Source organism: Lates calcarifer, linkage group LG15, assembly GCF_001640805.2.
Source record: "Lates calcarifer isolate ASB-BC8 linkage group LG15, TLL_Latcal_v3, whole genome shotgun sequence".
Taxonomy (NCBI): domain Eukaryota; kingdom Metazoa; phylum Chordata; class Actinopteri; family Centropomidae; genus Lates; species Lates calcarifer.
This window is the reverse complement of record NC_066847.1, coordinates 803,533-825,651: the sequence shown is the minus strand read 5'-3', so window position 1 is coordinate 825,651 and position 22,119 is coordinate 803,533. Positions and strand designations below refer to the sequence as shown.

General features: G+C 41.7%; 2 protein-coding genes, 1 long non-coding RNA gene and 5 other non-coding genes across 8 annotated transcripts; 5 read left to right on the top strand and 3 right to left on the bottom strand.

Annotated features, from left to right (window-relative positions):
• Window positions 1–2,923: 2,923 nt before the first annotated feature.
• LOC108881856 (secreted protein C) lies at window positions 2,924–4,642 on the top strand. The gene is made up of 4 exons (XM_018674055.2): window positions 2,924–3,086; window positions 3,210–3,495; window positions 3,649–3,757; window positions 4,349–4,642. Exons 1-4 carry the CDS (start codon window positions 2,996–2,998, stop codon window positions 4,478–4,480), a joined length of 618 nt encoding a protein of 205 aa, XP_018529571.1. The 5' UTR covers window positions 2,924–2,995; the 3' UTR covers window positions 4,481–4,642.
• A 492-nt stretch (window positions 4,643–5,134) lies between these two features.
• On the bottom strand, window positions 5,135–19,877 carry LOC108881843 (transmembrane protein 116-like). Its single transcript, XM_018674030.2, has 11 exons — window positions 19,742–19,877; window positions 18,203–18,249; window positions 17,676–17,739; window positions 14,233–14,364; window positions 10,144–10,248; window positions 9,843–9,892; window positions 9,675–9,758; window positions 9,437–9,572; window positions 9,207–9,351; window positions 9,042–9,121; window positions 5,135–8,220 (listed from the first exon to the last, which is right to left on the bottom strand). The coding sequence occupies exons 1-11, from the start codon at window positions 19,820–19,822 to the stop codon at window positions 8,053–8,055; spliced, it is 1,092 nt and encodes a 363-aa protein (XP_018529546.1). The 5' UTR covers window positions 19,823–19,877; the 3' UTR covers window positions 5,135–8,052.
• On the top strand, window positions 9,646–21,786 carry LOC127143297 (uncharacterized). The gene is made up of 3 exons (XR_007814585.1): window positions 9,646–9,768; window positions 21,333–21,505; window positions 21,722–21,786. It is a non-coding gene; the product is annotated as an uncharacterized LOC127143297 (long non-coding RNA).
• On the top strand, window positions 10,843–10,914 carry trnae-uuc (transfer RNA glutamic acid (anticodon UUC)). Its single transcript has one exon. It is a non-coding gene; the product is annotated as a tRNA-Glu (tRNA).
• Window positions 11,217–11,288, bottom strand: trnae-uuc (transfer RNA glutamic acid (anticodon UUC)). The gene has a single exon. It is a non-coding gene; the product is annotated as a tRNA-Glu (tRNA).
• trnae-uuc (transfer RNA glutamic acid (anticodon UUC)) lies at window positions 11,546–11,617 on the top strand. Its single transcript has one exon. It is a non-coding gene; the product is annotated as a tRNA-Glu (tRNA).
• Window positions 11,815–11,886, top strand: trnae-uuc (transfer RNA glutamic acid (anticodon UUC)). The gene has a single exon. It is a non-coding gene; the product is annotated as a tRNA-Glu (tRNA).
• Window positions 12,063–12,134, bottom strand: trnae-uuc (transfer RNA glutamic acid (anticodon UUC)). The gene has a single exon. It is a non-coding gene; the product is annotated as a tRNA-Glu (tRNA).
• Window positions 21,787–22,119: the final 333 nt, after the last annotated feature.

Below are 22,119 nucleotides of genomic sequence, written 5' to 3'. Positions count from 1 at the left end.
CCTCTTATCAGACCATTTTATAATTATTTTTGAATTCTTATTTTTGGACTACGTGTTATTCGGCAAAAAATTACTTTTTACCAGAAATCTTTGTAATAGTGTTGTAGTTGGATTTAAGGAAGCAATTCCATTAGCTCTTAATTCAGTGTCATGTCTTATTTTAACAGAAGACTCCTATGCTAATTTTAATCCCTCCCAAATTGATCATCTTGTAGAAAATGCTGCAGGCTCATTGCAAACAAAACAAACAAAGGGTGAGCTCCATGGTTTAACCCCCAAACCCACATATTAAAGAAAACAACGTGAAAACTTGAAAAAATGTCATTTTATCAAACTGGAAGAATCCTGCTCAGCCTGGCAAGAGAGTCTTACATGTAAGAAGGCCCTCTGCACTAAACTGGTTTAAATCCCATCTATCTGATAGACTTCAGTTTACAACAACTCCTCCATGAACACAGAAGTTAGACATGCAGGGTCTGTGCTTGGACCAGTTCTACTCACCTTGTATCCTTCAGGCAGTGTGGCTTCTGGCTTCTTGGTTTTATTTTGCTCTTCCTTCCCCTTGTGTCTCTGGTGTCCTTGTCTAGTAGTTCTTATTTTATTTTGAAGCTACTTTTTGCTGGTTTGTATCTTGTGCTTTTACTTCCTGTCTTTGTCTCTTTCCCTCCTTTTTTCAGCTCTGACCTATGTCCCATTTGAAATCATCCCCAGTGAGCATATAGGCTTGACTCTCCCTAGTTTAGTTGTTGGGTTATTGCCTAGTTCCTGTGCTGTTCAGTGTGTTCTTGTTTATCTCCTGTATTTCGCTACCTCCTTCCATGTGGTTTTTGGATTTTCGATTTTTGAACTTTCTCTCGTCTTTTGGTTTTATATTTGTTTGGACTTTGTTTCTCACCCAGTGAATGTTTTTCTTTGGTTTTTTTTTTTTTTTTTTTTGGTTGTATAAATCTACTGAGCAGCCTGTCTGTCTCTGTGTTTGTATCTGGGTCCTTACTTCTGCATCCCTAGCCCCCTTATTGTAACAGAACACTCCATAAACTTCCATTGTTATGCAGATGATACTCAACTATAACTTGTCAATGAAGCCTGATGAAATCAATCAGTTAGCTAAACTTCATGCCTTAGGGACATTAAGACCTGGATGATCAGCAATTTCCTACTGTTGAACTCAGACAAAATCAAAGTTATTGTAATTGGTCCCGAACACCTCAGAAACACATCTTCCAATGATGTAGTTCCATTAGACAGCATTGGCCTGGCTCCCAGCTCCACTGTAAAGAATCTGGGAGTCATCTTTGATCAGGATATGTCCTTTAACTCACACATAAAACAAACTTCTAGGACTGCCTTTTTTCACCTGCGTAACATCTCCAAAATTAGACATTTTCTGTCCCAAAAAGATGCAGAAAAACTAGTCCATGCATTTGTTACTTCCAGGCTGGACTACTGTAATTCATTATTATCAGGCTGCCCCAACAAGTCTCTAAAGACTCTGCAGCTGATTCAAAATGCTGCAGCACGACTACTGACAGGAACTAGGAAAAGAGATCACATTTCTCCTGAATTTTAAATCCTTCTCCTCACCTACAAAGCTCTTAATGGTCAGGCACCATTTTACCTCAAAGATCTCATAGTCCCCTACAGTCCCACTAGAACAGACAACTTCTGTTGTAATTTGATTAAATAAAATTGATTTGACCATTGACTTCAGCTTCCAGCTCTGCCACTGTTGCACTTCAGCTTGCAAGTTTTTCAGTAAAGCTACATGTGATGTATTTTCAGCTAATTCAGCTTAGATTTCAACTTTTTTTTTTCAGAAATACATAGTAAATTATTTCAGCTCTCAGCATTCACCCAGCATTATCAGCAGGAAATTATGAATTTGCCCTTTATAAAAAACTTTCATCAGCTCTGCTGTATGTCCTTAAAACACACTCTAATGACACATGTTTTCCACTGGGGGTGATTCCTCTCTGCTGTCCTGTTGTGACCACTGATATGATGAAATCTGCTGATTTACAGGCAGAAAAAACAGATGCAGCCTGCCAGTTGACAAACACTGATGTTAACTGGGACAGAGAAAGTCCAAACAGTGAACTGAAACCCACTGTAAAGGTTCAGCACTACTTCAATTATAAATTAGAATATGTATCAATTATGGCCACTTTAAATAGGAAAAGATGCTTTATGATTCCCTTCAGGAAACTTTTCATGGACTCTCCAGACATTCTTAGCAGTATCCTTATAATAATTCATACATGAAACACACACACAGTCATGCAACAGAGATGAAGACTGTAACTGATAATTCTTCACCAGGTCTTTGCTGTTTTAACATAAAAACACAGTAAACACAAATACAAGCTTTTTTAAGGTTGGGATTATTCCCAAAGTGATTGCATGGTCAGTCAAATCTCACTTCACTGGAGCTGAACCTGAATATTCAACTACTCAGGTGTTAGTTTGTTGGTGAGGTGTTCAGGTTTTCAACTTTGAAATCTGGGATATCTGTTTTTTATTGTTGTTGTTTCTAACACCTTTTTTGTTGATTATACTTTTACTTAAGGTGTTATCACCGTGTGGTGTTGCTACTTAGCTCAAGTTATGGAAATGTACAAAAACCACCTGAAATCAGAGAAGGTTCCCAGGTTCTCTCTAGAATTTAAATTCAGTGAATCTCTTTTTAACAACACATTCAGCTCAGCGGCAGTTGTTATAAAGTGTTTAAATGCTTATATATTGACAAATGTTTGTTTCTTGGAAGTGATTTTCTGCTGCTGTCCTGCTTTCACCTCTGATCTGCTGATTTACTGTCAGCTCTGTGGAAATAACAGATGAAGCGTGCCAGGTGGCAAACACCATTAACTGGGACAGGTGAAGGATAACTGTGTCCAATCAGAGAGGAGGAGGAGGAACGTCAGGACTTTAAAATCACCTGGATGTCTGACTGAGCTGTGACTGGGAGACAAAGACTTCCTCCAGATTATAATCCATCATGTTTTCCTTCAAAATGCTCCTCTCTGTTCTGGCTCTGACTCTGCTGGTTCTTTCTGTGGAGTCTGGGTCTGGCAGCAGTAAGGGTGGTGGTGAGTCCTTTGGATATTTTGGGGATGATTCTTTAGTAAAGTGTTTAATCCTGCTAACCCTCGGTGACCTTCCTGTTTGTAAAAAGAGTTTAGATGAATCTGACTGATCTGCTGCTCTGACAGGTGTCAGCAGCAGCCCTGACCACCTGAGGGGGCAAGCTCTGACGGATCTCTTCAACTCGCGGGTTGTCGAAGCTGAGGTGGTGAGACGACCAATAAGCAGTTCATCATCTGGTTCATCATCCGGTTCATCATCCGGTTCATCATCCAGTTCATCATCCCGTTCATCATCTGGTTCATCATCTGGTTCATCATCTGGTTCATCATCCGGTTCATCATCTGGTTTATCTGGTTTCTGGACGTCCTTACTCCCACCAGAACTTGATGCCAGGTCCCACTCTGGAGTCAGGTCTGTCCACACTGAGCAGATGGAATATATTCTGTGGTGTGTTTATGCTGTTTGGGATGGACTCCTCTTCTGAGCTGAGTTTTGATAAAGTAAACTTTAGGTTACAGATTCTAAATCACTTTAATCATCTTTAAACTGCTGTTGGTTTCTCAGAGTGAAACTGGATGATGACTCTGAGTGGCTCGTTCATAAAGGATCTGGATATGGAAGATCCTCTCAGACTGTGGTGACTGATGCTGAACACATGAGCCCAGCCTGGGAGGTGAGACAGAAACCACACTGAACAGTTTTAAAACCTGAGCACATATCAAGTCAAGTCAGTATTTATATAGCACCAAATCATAACAGAAGATATCTCAGTGCACTTGTACAGCAGGTCTAGACTTTCCACCATGAACAGAACCAGACTCAGGGTCGACGGCTGTCTGTTGGGTTGAGAGAAAAAGAGAGAGATCAAGGATAAAACAGGTGAAATCAGAAATAAAATCCTGTTTCAAATAAAGACCTGATTCTGTCCACGGGCGCAAAACAAATTCAAAGTAAACTAGGACAGAACCCAGTGGAGGACATCCCTCCACCAAGGCCAAACGATCTTACACACATCTGTCTAGATTGAGTTTTTTTTTACATCAAGATCCAAACAACGCTCCTCCTAAAAACTCAAGGATCTGCACCAAAGTATACTGTGTTCTTCCCTGGATCCTGGCCCATCCCTCCACCAAGTTTGGTGCAAATCAGTTCAGTTATTTTTGTGTAATCCTGTGCACAGACACACAGGTGAAAATATAACCTCCTTGGCAAAGATGACAACAAGCTTGATGTGTTTTTCAATCTTTGTGTTTTCTCTTTACAGACAGATAGAAAAATAAATGTTGAAAGAGAAACGACGGTTAGTGACTTGGTGGACGCTGGAGGAGCCAATTACAACCCTCTCTGCAGCAACTGTCATCATGCTACACGTGACATGGAGAGAAGGCTCGGTTAAAGCCACAGGTTCTTCTCTGCTCAGAGGGTGAAACCTCACAGAGAGGACGTGTCGTGTGGTTTTTATTCCACCAGAGGGCCCCAGAGTCATACAACCTGTCTCACTTCACTGGAACAGACAGAAATGTGACTGTAAATAAAGTTCGTCCCTTTGTCCTGATGATCTGACGGCTCATGTTTCTGACCCACCAGATTTCAGCTATTAACAGAGTTAATGTTAGCACTGAAATGATGGAGGAAACAAACCTGAGATGATCTGAGACCTGGGGCAGTAATCTGAGGTGGAGACAGATCAGCTGTCACCACAAAACACCTGAGGCTCCAGTATCCAATGATTTATCTCCAGTAATAAGCTCTATTGTGCCTCGTCTCTGTCTTCATGCTGAGTGACAGTATCTACAGAATTCTTCCTGTTTGTTCTGTAGTTTTTTTCCTGCTGTGACGTGGAGCTTCATTCACTTCATCAGGAATGTTTGTGCACAAGAACAGACGGATGGTTCAAAGTGTGTAATTGGTTGAGATGAAACGCTGACAGAGATTATGTCACCACACTGGGATGTTTCATGGCAGAGCTGCTGCACATTACGCAAAGATTACACAATTTACATGAGTCTGTCTCTGAGCTGAGGTAAATGTTTCTACACGTGCAGATTTATTTTATATCCACAACTGATCAAACATTAAAAAAAGGTAAATTCATCATGTATATTATTGATATTACTGGGTCAGAATTTAGAGTTGTTTGGTTTTTGGGGTGCTCAGTTTGACCTCAGCTGTTTGTTCATTTATTTTCCTGCTCAGTCCTTGTTGAAATACTTAGTAAGAAGCTAAGTACAACAGTGCCACCAACATTAATTAGACATTATAAGGCTAGCATTAGTTACATGCCGTTGGCATTAGCTGCTAACTAATGGAATATAAGGCTAACATGAAGCTAAGTAATGCTTCTCCACCAACAATCAGTCATTATAAGGCTAGCATTAGCTGCTAACCCTTTGACATTATGGCACAAGCTGCTAGATTTTTGGACATTACAGTTAGAAAGCTTCAGTACAAGAAGCAATGAGTACGAGGCTAGCATGAATCTAAGTAATGCAGCGCAACCAACAGTTAGTCATTATAAAGCTAGCATTAGCTGCTAAAGTTCTAGAGTTTTTATATATGAGGCTAATAGTAGCTGCTAATGCTCTAAAGTTTGGACATATGAGGCTAGCATTAGCTGCTATTCCTGGAAATTTTAGGGGTAGCATTAGATGCTAACCTCTTAACATTATAGCACGAGCTGTTAATTTTTTGGACATTACAATTATAACACTTTAGCTCCTCCTCGTCTCTGAATATTACAAGGCTAGCTTTAGCTACTAACCACTGGACATTACAAGGTTAGCATAAAGCTACATTACACAGTGTCAGTGGCATTAGCTGCTAACTGCAGAGATGGAGAGAATATTGCAAGCAACATCTTTCACAACACATAATCATTTGGAACCACTGTATTTATTCTGTTTTGAGTTTGTGTCAGACAGAGAAAGAATAATCAAAATCAAAAGAAGAGGGATGAAACAGTATGTACAGTATGCATGAATATGTACACAAAAATAAAACTGCAATCAACAAATAAAAGGCAACAAAATATACAGAAATCTAAATGAAAACTACTGATAATGTACAATCCTCCATCAGATTATTAGAAATGGTCCCTGCATCTTTAGGAAGTCTTTGGATTTTCCTTTAATGCAAATGTTGATTTTCCCATAAAAGGCAAGAAAAGACATTTTTAAAACTAAAAGTATGGACAGACAGCAGGAGTGAATGATGAAGAGAATGATGGCTGAATTCCATTTAGCTGCCTCAGTTTCATGGAGCTTCTGGTTTTGTGCACGTTGGCTCAGGTTCACACTGTTCTGCTTTAATGACACCAAAATGATCACTGATGTTACTGTGACTAGTTAAAACCACTTTGATGAAAAAGGCTCTCAGTCGTTCTGATGTTAAAAAGCTTCTGCAGATTAACGTGCCTCTTTATGACAAACATAAATGTGCTATAGAAATATGAGGAAAATCAATCATATTTAGGAAAGGTTTTAACACAAAGTCAGTTAATGTCACTGCATATTTTCTTCATATCTGATGAGATGTACTTTGTTTTTATGGTTAACAGATCGTTTATGACTTCATGTGTGTTCATCAGAACTGATGTTCTGCTGAGAAGCTTAATGTTTTTGTGTTGATTATATTTGGTGTCGTTAATCTGAGTCTGCACCAGGCAGGAAAGTTCCTGAGGTAAAATGTGCAGTAGAAGTGGGAAGTGTCTTGAACTCAGATTACTGGTGTAGTTACTTTCCCTGTACAGATCATTGTTGTGTGATATCTGTGGCCACAGAACAGAAACAGAAGGAGCTGACATTTCATTTCGTACACGTTGGTTCTGATTCTCAGTTTCCTGCTGTGACGTTTTGAACTTCAGTATTTCAGAGCTGAGGTCTGAGTGAAGAGGAAACTCAGTGTTCTGCAGGTCCTGGTTGAACCCCCCCACCACCACCACCACATCACATAATGAGTGAGGCCCGGCTCCTGCGTCAGCCGCCATCTCTGTGAATGAACACGCGGCTCAGAGTTTCTGCACGGTTGGTCGGCAGCTACGAGGGAGGAACTCAGGTCAGAGTAAAAAGACTCAGAGGTCTGATTCATTAACTGCTTCATCAGCTCCTCATCAGGTCTGTACACTCTGGTTCCCTGTGACCTCTGACCTTCAGGTCTTGTTAAAATGTTTTGGTCTCTGGGAAGCAGAAAGCACGGCGTGCAGAGCGTCAAACAGCAGGACAAAACAGAAGTGAGACTGAATTTGTCTTTAAAAACTCAGTTACTGATTAAAAACAAAGATGCAAACAAATATCACAGACAAAGAGTCCTTTCAAAAAAGCCTCAGGTCCTCAATTCTCTTGAAGCTCAGACCTCAAACTTCCCTTTGTGTGCGAGATAAGGACAGAACTGAGCTTCATGATCAAACCTGACCGCCTCAGTCACAGTCACTTATTCAATGCACCTTTTCATCTTAATATGAAATGTTTATGGGCTTTTAAAGGTTGAAAACAAAGAGGTTTTAATCTCAGGATGAAACTGTAAAAAGACTTGATATTTAATTAGTTTTCAGTCTAAAACTACTTCAGATATAATGTCTGTCCACAGACTGAAGAGGTGAAATCAGTTGATTTAAGTTGGAGCTTCTTCCTTCATGTCTCGGTCATATTTTCCACTGTACAGAGACTGACCACCAGGGGTCATGTGACCTGGATAAGAACAATAAGACAAAGCACCTGTGAGGTTTGTCAGCGCTCAGTGAACGCTGCCACGTCTCTTTCAAATCCTGTTTTCTTTGTCGTTCTTCCTCTTGGCGTAAACTCCCCCTCCCTCTTCTTCTTCCCTTTTTCTCGCCTCAGTGGTTCAGAATCAGAGGTGGAAGTGTTTGTCGCCTGCAGAGTAACGATCGTGGTGGTTTCCCTCTCAGTAAAGTGAAAGTTCAGACTTTCCTCTCCGATGACAGAAAGCACCTCCTCAGTCTCAGTCTGTCTCTCAGCTGATGTTGGGCAGCGTTTGGTAGCTTCTCTTCTGCGATCGCAGCAGAGGCGTCTGAGTGTCCACGTCCCGGGATAAAACCGTCCTGCCGGCTTGGCGGAGACGTGCGTGCGTCCATCCGTAGACCAGACAGTTGAGGAAACCCTGAGAGGCCGAGGTCAGAGCCTGAGGACAGAGGATGAACTCAAGTCACTGCTGTGACAGAGGAAGTCGTCACACACTTCATCTCTTCTCCTGCAGTTTAATCTTAAAGAGGTGATTCACAAAGAACAACCCCAATGACAGATTATTATTTAGTTTATCTTTGGACCTGCTGGGAACCACTGGTCATTAACATAAAGGATAACTGTGGTATTTTAGAACCTGGGCCTTCTGTGTACTAAGCCACAGTGAGCAGCTGCTGCAGAGTCCGTCCACTAAAGCTCTCGTTTCTGTCTCTGACAGACTCACATTGTTCTAAGTGTCTGTCAACATTATGAGACAGAGCTTTTTATTAAAGAGTCAGATCTTTTAACCAGAAACATCTCTATATATCACCACCAGACTCCATTGACAAAAACAGGGATTTAACCAGGAGCTGCTGGAATACCACTGCCTCCATCTGTTAGTGTGTCTGTGTTACTGTGTGGTACTTTTACTGCAGTAAAGTATCTGATTACTTCTTCCTCCACTGAAAGTCACACAGTAACACAGACACACTAACAGATGGAGGCAGTGGTATTCCAGCAGCTCCTGGTTAAATCCCTGTTTTTCTCTGTGGAGTCTGGTGCTGATATACAGAGATGTTTCTGGATCTTCCTCTTTAATAAAAAGCTCTGTCTCTGTAGGAATCATCATGTTGACAGACACTTCTGTACTCTGTACTTTGACGTGGACAGTTGAAGAAGATGAGTGTTTACTGAACAGGTTAACCAGGAGCAGACTCTGGATCCTCTGGAATAAATCCTCTGTCTGAACTTCACCGTGGACTTTCCCCTCAGACTGACCTGTGAGATGTAGAGGACGACCCCGGCCTTGCCCTGACACAGCGAGGGCTTCACCACCCGCAGGAAGGCCAGACCCACCGCTGAGGGAACAACAAGGGAACACTTCAAACTCTGTCACCTGTGTTCAGTAACCATGGTGATGTGGATCAGGATGAGGGAACAAACCTGGACCCCAGCAGAGGACGAAGACCAGCGGGTACAGGAGCATCCGTCGGTCCATCACACGGAAGGATGTCCGCTGCTGGTTGCCTAGGTAACCGTTTGACGTCACGACCCGCCTGTAAATACGACGAGCTTTCACCACGAACACCTGGAGCAGGAGAGGAGGATTTACACGGAGCCAGTCCGACAGGTTTATCTGATTCACCAACATCACGTCAGGTGTGAAAACTCACCGTGATGCTGAGGAGTGTGACGATGAAGGTGGCGAGGAAGACGGAGATGCCGTAGGTGTGAAGCGCCCTGCAGGCTCTGATTGGCTGCTGGTGCTCTGAGGTCAGGTACAGGGCTCCAGTGTCCATCAGCAGACACCTGGTGTGGTACGGTGCACAGTGAGGGTCAAAAGACAAACAAATAAATCAGACAGCACACACTGTTTCTTCAGAATAACATTACCTGAACGTTTCCTCTCACCTGTAGGGCTGACTGAAGTTGGCTTGACACTGGCTGATGTTTCCTCCGATGAACACCGGCGCCATCAGCAGCACAGGAATCAGACTGCAAACAGGTAAACAGTTTAATCACAGGTGTGTTCAGGGGTTTTTATCTTTGACAGACGTCATTTCTTCCGTTCGTTCTCACCCTGAGGAAACAGCAGTGATTTTTCCAGCTGTGCTCACTCTGTTGGAAAACTGAGGAGAAACCCAGGATAAATGTCATTAATCTGCAGATTATCCTTCATGTTATCACTGTTTATTGTGCTGTCATTGGTCTTAATCAGCAGACTGCTTCCATGTTATGTTCCTCTACAGATGACGACATTTTAATCTAAAGATTCTCACTTTATGGATGTTTTTCATTGATTATTTCTCATGAATGTGTCTCAGGTGTTGTACAGGTGATCTGAGTGGCTCTGTTGTGTGAGGTGGGTCTGTGTTCGTACCTGTACAGAGTATCCGTCGAGGCAGCTGTAGAACTTCTCTCTGATTCCTGAGTAGAGGTTCCACATGTAGTTGAGTGTGTAGAAGAAGGAGGCCATGTAGAGAATCTGACGGGACAAAAACACATAGTAAATCATAGTAACTCATTGTGTGGTGTGTTTGTGTGAGAACTCTTTGCTCAGTAAACAGTAAACATCGGTCAGAGAGGAGATAAAGGGATAAAAGCAGCAGCTGACCCGCGGGTCGCTGCCTCCCAACAATGGATGTAGGTCACAAATGTTTGGTGGAGTTTTTCTCTTCTGTCTTTTTACATCCAGTCTGTGGACTGTCCTGGTTCTGCTGCCCTATTTCACCTCCCCAACTGACCCAGTTCAGGATCAGTTCTGGACCGGATCGTCTGGGAAAAACTGCCCAAAATATCAGGACAGGACGTGGTCACCTCCGTCAGTGTTTCACCAGTATTCTGAATGAGACTTTAAAGGATCGTTCTGGTGTCTTTTCACATTCAGCCAATTAGATACGACTATTTTTAATATAATGAACGACTATAACAACTGATAAAGAGAGCAGGCGCTCTTTAGCTCCTCAGTTTACCTTCAGCTCTGAGGATCTGAAAGTTATTTCACTTGTTTTCGAGCTAAAGATTATGTGAGTGAGCAATGAAAAGGGCAATGGTGAGATGCGTAACAGTAACAGACAGATCCCATATGGTCTAGCGGTCAGGATTCCTGGTTTTCACCCAGGCGGCCCGGGTTCGACTCCCGGTATGGGAATCAATATTTAGTATCAGGGATCTTTGGAGGGACACGACCAACCAGAGCCCAGCATTAAAAGACAGAACTGAGACAGGCTCAACCACACAGAGCTTTGTGTGAGGTGTCCTCAGAAACTGAGACCTGTGGTTAACAGGACTGTTATCACACAATGACATTATCTTCATCAGTAATATTCTGCCAGTCGTACCAAGCTTCCAAATGTCACCCATGGTTTTGTGGTCATGGTTCCAGGTTTTCACCCTGGAGGCAGTGAACGAGCACTTGTGTCACTAAAGGCATGATTAAGTAATATAAGTAAATTCCCATACCGGGAGTCGAACCCGGGCCGCCTGGGTGAAAACCAGGAATCCTGACCGCTAGACCATATGGGACTACATGTGAACCAAAGACTGTGTGGTGACCATCCCTGTCTGTCCTCGCCTTTTAAATGATTGGTCTTCTGAGGGCCTGATTATGAAGATGTCCTGTTTCAGGAGCTGACCTCAGACTCAGTACTGCATCGCTCTGGATCTTGGCCCAGGAACTGAAGCAGTTCTGTTGCCCATGACTTGTTTGACTGGTTATCACAAGACAACAATCAGCATTACTGTGGACTCTATAATCTTCTGGCAGCCATATAGAGTTTATGTCCCATATGGTCTAGCGGTCAGGATTCCTGGTTTTCACCCAGGCGGCCCGGGTTCGACTCCCGGTATGGGAATCTCTGTTTTTTATAAGGGAGCTGGATCTTAGTATTAAAGACAGAGCTGAGATAAATCACTCTGAGCTTTTTATGAGGCGTCCTCAGAAACTGAGAGCTGTGGTTAACACGACTTCTAACACCTGTTATCTCAAGATAACATTATCTTTGTACTGGGCCTCAGTGATCTTCTGGCAGTCATACTGCACTGTGGCAGGTCCCATATGGTCTAGCGGTCAGGATTCCTGGTTTTCACCCAGGCGGCCCGGGTTCGACTCCCGGTATGGGAACAAATATCTTGTAATTATTTCCACCAGAGCAGGATTCCAGAAACACAGAACTCTGATCTTTGGTGTCGCTGTAATAAAAACAGACAGCTATCCTCTCCAGCCTAACTGCATCTTAATTATTAGATGCCACAGTTTTGTCCTGTAATCCTGGTCCAGGATAAACACAAAGATATTTGTTCCCATACCGGGAGTCGAACCCGGGCCGCCTGGGTGAAAACCAGGAATCCTGACCGCTAGACCATATGGGACCTGTTTGTGAAAGACGAGAACAGACTTTCTGAGGCACTAAAGATCATTAACGCATGCAATCAAGTTATTTCCTGATGACCATGATTGAATCAATATGGCGGCGATCCTTAGCTTGTCATGTCTCATATGGGACATTCATGATTTAAACAGAAAACAAGAATAAAATCTACAATCATCTGATTCATCATGAAGCAGAATTATCAAGACAGAAAAGATGAGTAGCAACAGCTGCAGTTTGCTTTGGTTTCCAACAGGTGAATGGAAAACAACGTTAGTTCTTTTTGTCCAATGGAAATGACTTCAAATAAATCACAGGCTTAATTGACAGGCCTCTCCTCCAATCACTGAACAGGGAGGCGGGACCGAACGTATAATTTGAATCCTCGGCCTCAGCTGCTGTTTGCTAGTTCCGGTGTTTGACCGGCAACATCCCGCCGTGGGTTCTTGTTCCTGGAGGATTTCCAGCCTCTCAAAACTGAAAAGTGAGTAAACGTGATGTTTTTTCTGAGCGTGAAACAGTTAGTGAAACTCTGACACTGAGTATAAATAGTCCAAAATTAGCATTGACGTGTTTTACAGTCATTTAAAGTGAAAAAGTGCTCGTGTGTTATTATTGTGCTGAACCAACCTGCACCTTGACACGTGTTGTGGTAATTCAGTACAGTGTGTAGAATCACTTTTAAATCAGGTTCAGTTAATAGTTTTGGTAAAAGTTGTTTGGGAGTTTGGTTCAGACGCGGGTTTTCTTTGGTCACTGCCTCCTGTGATGTGATTGGTCACCCCGTGTGCGCCCCTAGTTTTCATTGGCTGTTACTGATGTCAATCATTGTGTAAAGCAAGTTGCAATCCCGCCGTTTTTTTGTTGATAAAACAGAAACAAGACTGTCAGTATGTTGGTCCGCCAGGTATATGGCATGTTTTTAATTTTGTTTAAAACAAACTATGAACTACAGTGTGTGTAGACTGTGTGAGCTACACAGATAGCATTCTATCGTTGCCGTCAAAAAGTTAGCTAATTCGTTTTTATGCTAACTTCCGGTGGCAAACATGTCAAGAAGCTGCTGCATAAATTCACATTTTTTTCAACATACGAGAAATTTCGCAAACATGCTAGAATCAGGAATGAGTTGACTCGCATATATGTGTGTGTGAGTGAGTCACGGTGCTCTGATAACTACTGTCATAGAAATTAATTCGGTTCAGTTTGCCGGAGAAGCTGCTACAAAACTTAAAAGACTAATGTTTTTCTGCGGTTAGCCTAGCTGTCTGACTTAGCTTCAGTTACCATGGAGACGGTGTTACAGTTACAGTGACGTCTCAGGGTTCCTGTTTCCTGTTTTACGACATGAATGAAACAGTGAACGTTTGTTGCTTGTTCATTGTGTTTGCAGACGTGTTTTCAGGGCAGATTGAAGGCGGAGACTGATGTTTCTGGATCTTACTGTTTAATAAAAAGCTCTGTCTCTGCAGGAATCCTGACCATAATGTTATCAGACCTTTGTGTCTTTGTTAGCAGCTGTTGTGTAGAGTTCAGCTGCAATTGAAGAGAGAGATTGGTGACGTGGTTGTTTTTGTTGTCACATGTTTAATCGTTGTTCCCCTCTGTGCCCCCACCTTAAAATAATCTGGACCCACCCATGGTCTGGTTTGATGTTATCACTGTGGTGGTGCTTTCAGGTGCATTTCTCAGGAGGAAGTTGAGATTTTCCAGCTGTGACCTGTCTGTTTGGGTCAGGAGGATTCAGAGCGAGCTTTATGTACGAAGGTTCCTTATTTTATCGGATGTTTACGGAAACACACGGTGGTTTGTTTTGAGGACAAGGAAATCCCTCAGCATTCTGCAGCGGTGTTAGAGAAGCTCTGAACTTTCCCCAGAAAACCAGCATGAGCCGAGGCCATGTGTCTCACCTTGTGCTGTGTATTAAAGAATCATTTTATGAATAAATCTAAACAGTTCTCATCGTGCTTTTTGTCCAGCAGAGAGATCACAGCTGTAGAACAGGCTCAGTAATTTTGTCAAACAGCTGCATCTGTTGGGGACTATTTTCAGCGGTAGTGGTAGTGTAGGTTGTGTAGTGTTGTGTAGTGCTGTGTTACCTGTTCCACAGTGTGCAGGTTGTAGCAGTGTGTGTTGAGGCTGTTGCAGTGTGTAGAGTACACAGCAGCTCCGATCAGCCAGCAGAGAGCGAGCAGCAGGTCGGACACACTGAGCAGGAACAGAGGCTGCAGCTGCAAACACACAGCACTGAGTGATGGGGCAGTACGCTGAGTTTACAGTTCACTCATGATCCAGTTCACATCCCAGCTGAGAATTTTTCAAATCATCCCATTATCTACCAGTGAGACTAAAGTTCTAAATATACAGATATATATGGGCTCCTGTGAGGGTCAAAAAGATTGTGTGTTTGTGAGAAATAGTGTCAATTCAATTTTTCAATTCAATTCAATTCAATTTTATTTATATAGCGCCGTATCACAACAACAGTCATCTCAAGGCACTTTTCATATAGAGCAGGTCTAGACCATACTCTTTAAAATAGGTATTTACAGAGAGAGACCCAACAAATCCCACCAAGAGCAAGCACTAGGCGACAGTGGCAAGGAAAAACTTCCTTTAAGAGGCAGAAACCTCGAGCAGAACCGGACTCAGGGTGGGCGGCCATCTGCCTCGACCGGTTGGGTTAAGAAGGAGAGGGGGGGGGTAGAGAATAGCGAAAGAAGAACATAGCATAACACAGGTTCCATATCAGATGTAAGATGAGGCCAGTAATACAGCAGTAGTAGTGATAGTAGTGATAATTAAAGTATTAACTGCTAACACAGCAATACAACTAATAGCAGTAGCAGTATAAGTAATTTCTAATTCTAGCAGCAGGTGTTGAGTGGAGTTGTAGGAGCAGCAGGAGACTTGTCATCACAGATCAGACTCTACAGCTCCAGAGGAAGAAATACCTGCAGAAAGAGACAGAAGAGGAGAGAGAGACGGAAGAGCACAATACTACAGGAAAGGGGACATATTGAGTTAGTAACATGTAACATGGGATATGAATCCATATTGAGTGGAGAGAGAGAGAGAGAGAGAGAGAGAGAGAGAGAGAGAGAGAGAGAGAGAGAGAGAGAGAAAGAGAGGAGCTCAGTGCATCATGGGAGATCTCCCGGCAGTCTAGGCCTATAGCAGCATAACTAAGGGATGGTTCAAGCCTGAGCCAACCCTAACTATAAGCTTTATCAAAGAGGAAAGTTTTAAGCCTACTCTTAAAGGTACAGAGGGTGTCTGCCTCCCGGACCGAAACTGGGAGAAGGTTCCACAGTAGAGGAGCCTGATAACTGAAGGCTCTGCCTCCCATTCTACTCTTGGAAACTCTGGGAACCACCAGTAAACCAGCATTTTGGGAGCGCAGAGTCCTGGTGGGATTGTAGGGGACTATGAGATCTTTAAGGTAAGATGGAGCCTGACCATTAAGGGCTTTGTAAGTGAGGAGGAGGATTTTGAATTCTATTCTGGATTTGACTGGGAGCCAATGTAGAGAGGCTAACACAGGAGAAATGTGATCTCTTTTCCTAGTTCCTGTCAGTAGTCGTGCTGCAGCATTTTGAATCAGCTGCAGAGTCTTTAGAGACTTGTTGGGGCAGCCTGATAATAATGAATTACAGTAGTCCAGCCTAGAAGTAACAAATGCATGGACTAGTTTTTCTGCATCTTTTTGGGACAGAAAATGTCTAATTTTGGAGATGTTACGCAGATGAAAAAAGGCAGTCCTAGAAGTTTGTTTTATGTGTGAGGTAAAGGACAAATCCTGATCAAAGGTGACTCCCAGATTCTTTACAGTGGAGCTGGGAGCCAGGGCAATGTTGTCTAATGGAGCTACATCATTAGAAAGTTTGTTTCTGATGTGTTCAGGACCAATTATAATGATTTCAGTTTTATCTGAGTTTAGTAGTAAGAAGTTGCTTGTCATCCAGATTTTAATGTCCCTAAGACAAGCTTGGAGTTTGGCTAGATGATTGGTTTCATTAGGTTCCATTGACAGATAAAGCTGTGTATCATCTGCATAACAATGGAAATTTATGGAGTGTTTCCTGATAATATTGCCCAAGGGAAGCATATACAAAGTGAAGAGGATTGGTCCAAGCACTGACCCTTGTGGAACTCCATGTCTAACTTTTGTGTGTATGGAGGAGTTGTTGTTAACATGTACAAACTGAAGCCTATCAGATAGATAGGACTTAAACCAGTTTAGTGCCGTTCCTTTAATGCCAATAAAGTGCTCCAGTCTCTGTAAAAGGATGTGATGGTCAATTGTATCAAAAGCAGCACTGAGATCTAACAAGACAAGTACAGAAACAAGTCCGTTGTCTGATGCTATCAGAAGGTCGTTCGTAACTTTTACAAGTGCCGTCTCTGTGCTGTGATACAACCTAAATCCTGACTGAAAAACCTCAAATAAACTATTGTCCTGTAGAAAGTCGCACAACTGTTTTGCAACTGCTTTCTCCAGGATCTTAGAAAGAAAGGGGAGGTTAGATATAGGTCTGTAGTTGGTTAATACATCTGGATCTAGAGTGGGCTTTTTTAGAAGAGGTTTGATTACAGCTGTTTTATACGTCTGCGGAACATAACCTGTTAACAAGGACAGATTTAACATATCTAATACAGGACTGCAAATTAAGGGCAGAGCTTCCTTAAGCAGCCTAGTTGGGATGGGGTCTAAGAGACAGGTTGAAGGTTTAGATGCTGAGATAATTGATGTGAGCTGGGCTAGGTCGATGGTAGAAAAGGAGTCAAGGTTAGGTTTTGCAGCTGACTCTATGGATCCTGTGTTATAGCATAAATCTGTACTGATTGAAGGCAGGATGTGATTAATTTTATCTCTAATGGTAGAGATTTTATCATTAAAGAAGTTCATAAAATCATTGCTACTGAGGGTTATAGGGATGCGTGGATCTATAGAGCTGTGACTCTCTGTCAGCCTGGCTACAGTGCTGAAGAGAAACCTGGGGTTGTTCTTATTATCTTCTATTAATGATGAGTAATAGGCACTTCTTGCATTACAGAGGGCCTTTTTATATCTTTTGACACTATCCTGCCAAGCTAAGTGGGATTCTTCCAGTTTGGTGGAACGCCACACTCTTTCAAGCCTACGTGCTGTTTGTTTCAGTGTACGGGTTTGGGAGTTGAACCATGGAGCTTGCCTCTTTCTCTTTATTGTTTTCATTTTTAGGGGGACGATGGAATCTAAAGTGGTACGTAATGAGTCTGCAACACTGTCTACAAGATGATCAAGCTGGGAGGGAGTAGCTTCTGCAAAATTAAGATGAGGCACTGGACCTAAGTTAGTGGGAATCATTTCCTTGAATTTAACTACTGCATTATCGGAAATATTTCTAGTCAGGATGTTTTTTGCTGATAATACATAATCCAGCAATATGAAGTCGAAAGTGATTAAGAAGTGGTCTGATAGAATGGGATTCTGTGGGAAGACTGTTACATGTTCAATATCAATACCATAAGCTAAAACAAGGTCGAGAGTGTGACTGACCTCTGGCCTCCGACTGAGTCTCTGTAACAGCACACAGATGATGATGGAGCCTGAACCCAGAACACTGAAAACCAGATCCCAGACAGGTGTTAAAACAGGCGTCATATATCTACATCACATCATACTGAGGGGAATGTTCTAGTTTTATTATCAGTGGACGGAATTAAAGTCACAGTGTTTTGATCCAGTAACTGTGGTTTACGCTGCTTCTGGAAACTTCCCTAAATGTCAAAGTTCTGCAGGAAGTAAAACTGTAAAACATCTAAGAAAAAGAGCTGTTTGGATTATTTCTGGAACATTTCCTTCTTCTTTTGTCTGAGTGCTCTGACCTCTGACCTTTCAGCTCTTTCCCATTGGTCCCTGACAATGTGAGCGACCCAGATATGAAAGTCTCTGATTCAGACAAACACATGAGTAAAGTAAAGGTCTTAAGGTCAGAACAATGTTTAACGTGGAAACTGATCAAAGCTGCAAAATGTAGAGGTGTAAAGAATCCGACTTCTCTAAGCAGGCTGAGGGTGACTCACCTGAGCAGAGCCATGACCAGCTGGATCCACCTGACGGCTTCATACACCTGCAGACAGGAGACGACAGTTCACTTTAACGTCACCGCTGTCGCACTGAAAAACATTTAACTCAGCAAAACAAAACTTCTCGAGTTTAGAATTAGAAAGGAGTTTCTTTGATGAGAGTTCTGTGAGGCAGCTCACTGACGTGTTTCTGATCACTTTTACAGGTTGTTTGTTTTCAAATCTGCTTGTTTCTGACAGACACATTTAATGCTTAATGTTTTAAATTCAAACACATGTCCACACGTGACCAAAAGACGACTCTTTATTGGCATTGTGAGCGCAGATATCAGCAGATGATCTGTCTCATACATGAGGCTGTAGAAAGACACAGTGCTCCTCAGGTGGAGACAGGCAGTGTTTGGGATTGTTGACGAGCAGAAAAACCCAGACTTGTCCTCTTGGTTCAGGTCTGTCTTAGCTGCAGATGTGCAGTGTGAAAGTGTTTAAAATAGAGAAGAAGTCAAACTGTGGGCGAGACACAAAAACCCCAGAGAAGAAGAAAGAGTTTGAGGAGACTTGTGCACAGTTTAATGACTTTGCAGCTGATGAGCAGCCAGAATCACTTCACTTCATCAGGGAGTTTCTAATTAATATAACTGACCTCTTCCTCTTTTCAACCTCAGCTGAAGGATTTGGTGCTAAAATCAGAAGCTGATCAAGTGAAAAATGAATGACTGTATTGCAGCTGCTTTAATGTTAAGAATGATTAATTCCAAACTGAACCCTTTTGCAGTTTGTGACAGTTTTTCATGTTAAATTCATTTTTGCAGACAAATGATTTTGGTGATAATCATTTTAGGACATAGAATTTAATCTGTCTAAATCATTTTGTTTATTAAATCTGCTCTGATTTATTCATCACTAGTTAAATAATGATTGGCAGCAGTTTAAGAACCATTTTTACACAGAGCAGTGGATGTCCTGAGCTCATCAGTGTTTTTTCACTTAAATTTGCATTTAGCTGCTTTAACCCCCCCCACACACACACACACACATATATACAGTTATTCCTCAGTGCAGTACTGGGGTAAAGTACGTTTCTAGTACCAGTACTGCACTCTAGTAAATTAATGCTGCTTTATATTCATTTGACAGCTGTAGTTGTTAGTATCCCTGGTCATTGGTTGCATTGTTGTACAGTAACTCTGAGCTGCAGAAACTTTAAAATAAAAATGCAAACATTAGAGAAAAGTTGTAAAAATAGAATCTGTACAACATAAATATGTATTTTTCTATCTTGCGAACCATCTCCTGATTCTTTATTGATTGAACTTGATCATTTATTTGATTGTTGGTCGATTGATTATCTTCCAGACCCTCAGGTTAAGATCCTCTGAATCAAACAGTCTATAAATTAGATAAATGAGCTCCACCTCGCTGCAGCGTTAAACTGCTGCTCACAGGTTAATGCATTAATAATAATCACAGAGGTTAATTCACAGTCAAATGTGAATTTGACTTTTAATACTTTTCAGTCTCAGTCTAAACTCTCACCTCAGTCCAGTCATGAGCTCCGGTCGTGTTTTTCACTGAGCTGTTGGTGGAATCCTCCTGCAGCATCAGAGCCGTCGACATGTTGAAAACTCAGAGATCAGAATAATCAGAGTGAGGATGAGGTGCAGCAGCCTGGAGCTGAACTGTCAGATCAACATGCAGCAGCAGGTTTTATCCTGCAGCTCACACTGAGGGGCTGGATTTATTCCCTCTGACTCCACCCACCGACCCCACCCCCCCTCTGTGGGAGCTGGACCAGGAGTCTAGAGTCAGACCAGAGCTTGACCAGGACTCCTGATGAGTTTGAGAGCTCCAGTACCTGTCCCATACTGCCACCTTCAGGACTAACCTCAGACCAGATCAATCATCATGATGTTGTTTTTTGGAGGTGTAATGATCTCTGCAGCCTCTAGGGGACAATGACAGTTTACCCAGTGAATTTACTGCCATCCTCTCCATCATGTTCACTGTCACTGGTTGTTATGTGTCTTGAAAGGTTTATTTTAAAACTGTTACCCAGCAGTAAGTCAGAGTGAGGTGGTTTGTGGTGGATTCAGAGGTCTGATTTTGATCCTGTTCCTGTTGTTAAAAAAACAGCTTCTTTACTGTTTTACTCTCCTGACTAGGGCTGGGCATTCAAAAATTTTCAGTGCCGATACCTTGACTTCGATACCAGTTCCCGATCGATACTTTTTTCAATACCAGTTTTATCAAATCAGTTCTAACACAGAAAATTACATCACATATCATGGTACAAATCTTGAGTTTTATTTTTTAGATTTTTAGCATTTTACCACTCAAAGCAGTTTTCTAACATAAAAAATAAACAACAAATAATTTTCAGTGTGAAAGAACAAATGACAAGCCAGTGTCTGATTCTCACTGCTGCAGACTAAGGACCTTTAAATCTTCATGCAGTTGAACATGGAGCAACTTTCTGCTCTTAAATTGATTCTGTGTACGTTCAAATGCTTCATCCAATTGGTCGTGTTTCCGGCCTCAGCAACGATGTCCTTTTTGCAAATTATTGGCATCAATCTTGCTAAAATGGAAACACACTTTTGACCTTGGTCGCATTTTTTTAACTGCTTCGGCACACACACTGTGGTTCACAACACAGATACACGTGAACCGCATGGGTGTAACACGTAAATATTTTTCCTGCATGTCTCTACCACGTGTAACGTTATAGCCAATCACCAGCAGCATTACTAGATCGTGATCAAGTGATTAACTCCTTGGTATAGAAACCTAGCACAGAAAAACAAGGCATCTTTCTATACCAGCTAGTATCAAAGCATTTCAGTTGGTGCCATAAAAGAACCAAAGTTCGGTACCCAGCCCCACTCCTGACTGACTCTAGGACGTCTTCCTCCAGAATTTGTTGATATTTAATTGAATTTATTTGGTTTATTATTATGATTTACACCCCTAACAGCTACTAAATTTTCTGTCTAATGTTTGTTAGATGTTGTTGTTCAGTTGTAATGTTGAATATTTCTCTATGTTTTCATGGTTAAACTGTTGGTGAGGAATAGGTAGCAGTGTACTGATCATTTTCCTTTGTATGTTTCTCTTTGATTTCCTCCAGGTGTCACCACTTCATCCACAACATCGTCCACGATCGCTGAGACGTCGTCCACGATCAGAGAGACATTGTTGAGGATGAGGGAGACATCGTCCACGATCAGAGACATTGTCCACGATCAGAGAGAGTCTTTGTACAATGAAGAAGTTCTTTGAGACCAGGACAGAGGCCTCCAGGTAATTCACAGCTTTACATTACGTTATAGATCTCCAGTAACTGATCTGAGGTCTGAACAGTTTGATTGACTCATTATTAAAGATTATTTACAGAGTTCATGAATATATATATTTTACTGGCTTCTCTATCTTTTGACAGTTTGAAGTTCAGTACCCAGAAACTCTCATCATAAAAATCACATCTTATATTAATGTGTGTTGTTTTCTTCTCCACAGGATTCAAACTTTAACCATGAAATCACCGAGAGAAGAGACAGACGTGAAGACATTTCCAGAAGGTCAGTGTTAGTTTCTTCTTTTCAGTCTGACTCTGTCATTATCTCAGCTGCAGTTTGACTCTTTAAAACCTCTTGTCTGGAACAAATACAAACTAATTAAAGTTGCTGTAACTTAGCAGTTTTAATTAGTATTATTTAGTGTTTTTCAACAAAGTAGCTGCAAAATGTCTAAAAATACAAAATACATATGTATAAAACAGAAAATAAGTTTAAAAAAGGTTTAAAAAATAAGTCTAAAACTTTTGATAAATACATTGAAAAATCATAAAAAAGAAATACAAAACTTTTTTTTCAAAATGCTTGAAAATAGTTCTTAAAAAATTAAAACATGGCAAC